The 2582-nt window shown below is 51.7% G+C and overlaps 1 protein-coding gene across 3 annotated transcripts in view; it reads right to left on the bottom strand.

Annotated features, from left to right (window-relative positions):
• The window catches only part of ZNF236 (zinc finger protein 236), a 116433-nt gene extending 114978 nt beyond the window's left edge, over positions 1-1455 (bottom strand). For all 3 annotated transcript variants that reach the window (XR_003547448.1, XR_003547449.1, XM_014583160.2), the window contains exon 1: positions 1318-1455. Coding sequence is in view for 1 of the 3 variants with exons in the window: in XM_014583160.2 (XP_014438646.1) it covers positions 1318-1344 (27 nt within the window). In the remaining 2 variants the exon portion in view is untranslated. The remainder of the gene's footprint in view (positions 1-1317) is intronic.
• Between the last annotated feature and the right edge of the window lie 1127 nt (positions 1456-2582).

The following is a 2582-nucleotide window of genomic DNA, read 5'->3' as shown; positions in this document are numbered from 1 at the left end:
AACCTTAAATGGCCACCAGCCTGCAGACACTCTTCCTACAACACTTCTGAGGTCTCTCTGGACCTAAAGTCCGCAAATGCAAAATGGACATCACCGTCATAGAACTCCCCCCAGGGCTAAAGGACGACAGCATCTACACACAGGAAATGTCTCTGACAACAAGTGCCGCAGAGACGCAGCAGGCAGTAGATGGGTGAGAAGCCGCACCTCGGCAGCTGAGCTTCTCCCTGCTGTTTCTGACAGTTCCCCCTGTAGACGAGATGGCTCCTCCCACCCTCAGTAACGGCACAGACCTGTCCTGGATGCCGCAGAGCTGCTCCGCCCGCCTACTGGCGTCCCACGTGGGCGAGCCCTGCCACTTACTTGAGGAAAGACAGTGACCACTGGTACTTCTGAAGTCTCCAGGCCCAGGCGAGAGGAGACAAGCCCGGAGCACTGGGGCAGCACTGCAGCAGCGCAGTGACCGCGTCGTCACTTCTGCTGGAAGGAAAGCCTGCGGTGCTCGGCCCTGATCTCTAGAAGACACCCTGGCTTTTCAGTCACTAACAGCTCACCAGCTCTCGGCCTGCTACCTAGAGAAAAGCTGGCAATCGCTTCTTTAATTGCATGTTTAACTGCCATTCTGCAGTGTGCAGGTAAGTTATTCCACTGAGACTAGAACTCTGGACATCCCAGGGCACCACGGCGCAGGGCTTGGATCTCTGTGAGGAAGCCTTGCTCTCGGCTGAAACACGCTCCACGCATCCAGAATCCCATTTTAAAATGCAAGATCACTGGGGCCAGTAGATGGCATGGTGGTTAAGGGCACTGGACTCCCACATGGCCAACCAAGGTTCAAGTCCCAGACCTGGCAGCTTGCTTTCTCACTTTCCTTCCCTCTCTCTCTCTCTTACTCTGTCCCTCTCTGGTTAAATTTAAATAAATAAATTAATAATTAAATATTAAAAAATGATTCTTTAAAAAAATGCAAGATCATTTAGGGATAAAACTCTCTACTGGAGAAAATTACTTCAAAATATACTAGTTCTGTGTTCAGTCATACAGGAAATTGAAACTACTGGAAAAAGTCACATTTTAAAAATATCCGTCTACTCATAAAGGGCCAATGCACAGAGCTGGGACGGTCTCTCCTGCCTCTCACCATCGGGATGGCAGAGCCAGCTGCTACAGCTCCACCTGGAGATGCCAGGGTGCTCGCTCAGACAGCACGAGTGTTCTGTATTAGGGACCGGAGTCGTAAGTTTAACTTTCCATCTTGATCTCTACCACGCGTGGAGTTTCAGCACACGCATCCCCTCATGCCTTAAAAATGCATACCTTGTCATTTCGCTCGTGGTCCCTCATGTGGCGTTGAAACTGGGACTCTTTTGGAAATGAGAGCAGACAGATTTCACATTTATGGAAGTTTGGAACTTGATAGGCATAATTAGTGTTCTCCGCATTCAATGTTAACACTCCATCTGTAAAATTGCATAAGTATAGACAATAAATACCATGTTATTTATGTACTCTCATCACATAAATACAGCTAAGTTATTTAGTTTTTGTTGAAAAGCAAATCATGTCAGATTTCAGAGAGGTTTTGGAAGAAACACAAGATATACTGAACTTTCTAAATGGACATGCTCTAAAGCTGAAAACGAGAACAGCTGAGATGAGTGAGCCGTGGAAGAACGGAATTCTAAACAAGCACTGGTCAGGCTTTTAGAAACCGGAAGCTGAATTCCTGCGGCTTGATGGCCACACACAGAGCGTGGTGACATTCCTTCCACTCAGCCGGCATACTCCACTCGGCCTACTCCACTCAGTCTATTCCACGCGGCTTACTCCACTCGGCCTACTCCATGTCGGCCTACTCCATGCCCGACTACTCCACACGGCCGCCTACTCCACGCAGCCTACTCCACTCGGCCTACTCCACGCGGCAGCCTACTCCACGCAGCTTACTCCACTCGGCCTACTCCATGCCCGACTACTCCACGCAGCTGCCTACTCCACTCAGCAGCCTACTCGACGCCCGACTACTCCACACGGCCGCCTACTCCACTCGGCCTACTCCATGCGGCAGCCTACTCCACGCGGCCTACTCCATGCCCGACTACTCCACGCAGCTGCCTACTCCACTCAGCAGCCTACTCCATGAGGCCTACTCCATGAGGCCGCCTACTCCAAGCGGCTGCCTACTCCACGTGGGCCTGCTACAGCTTCAGGTCGCTAAAAACAGCAGTCACTGCAGGGTCCCTATCTAAGTCACTGTGAGCAGCCCAGACAGTCCAATCTTTGTTAAACCACTCAGCAAACACCACTCCAGTAGTGCACATAAGCCGCCCAATGGTCATCCCTCGTTTCCTCCATCTCCAGGAAGCACTCCGTGGCTCCCTCACAGTCACGCTTCAGGGAGATAAGGGACCGCCTGAACTGCAGCGCTGGAGCCCAACAGCCGATGGAAGTTCGGATCCCTGGGTCAGCCTGATAGCAGGCCTGGTCAGGGCACCAGGATCCTGAGCTGAGCGCTGTGGAGAGGGGCCGCAGGGGGACAAGATGAGCCAGCGCGCTCTCTGTCATGAATAAAATAGATAGAA

The sequence above is a fragment of the Tupaia chinensis genome, unplaced genomic scaffold, assembly GCF_000334495.1.
Source record: "Tupaia chinensis unplaced genomic scaffold, TupChi_1.0 Scaffold144119_1, whole genome shotgun sequence".
Classification (NCBI taxonomy): domain Eukaryota; kingdom Metazoa; phylum Chordata; class Mammalia; order Scandentia; family Tupaiidae; genus Tupaia; species Tupaia belangeri.
This window is presented reverse-complemented; position numbering and strand designations above follow the sequence as displayed.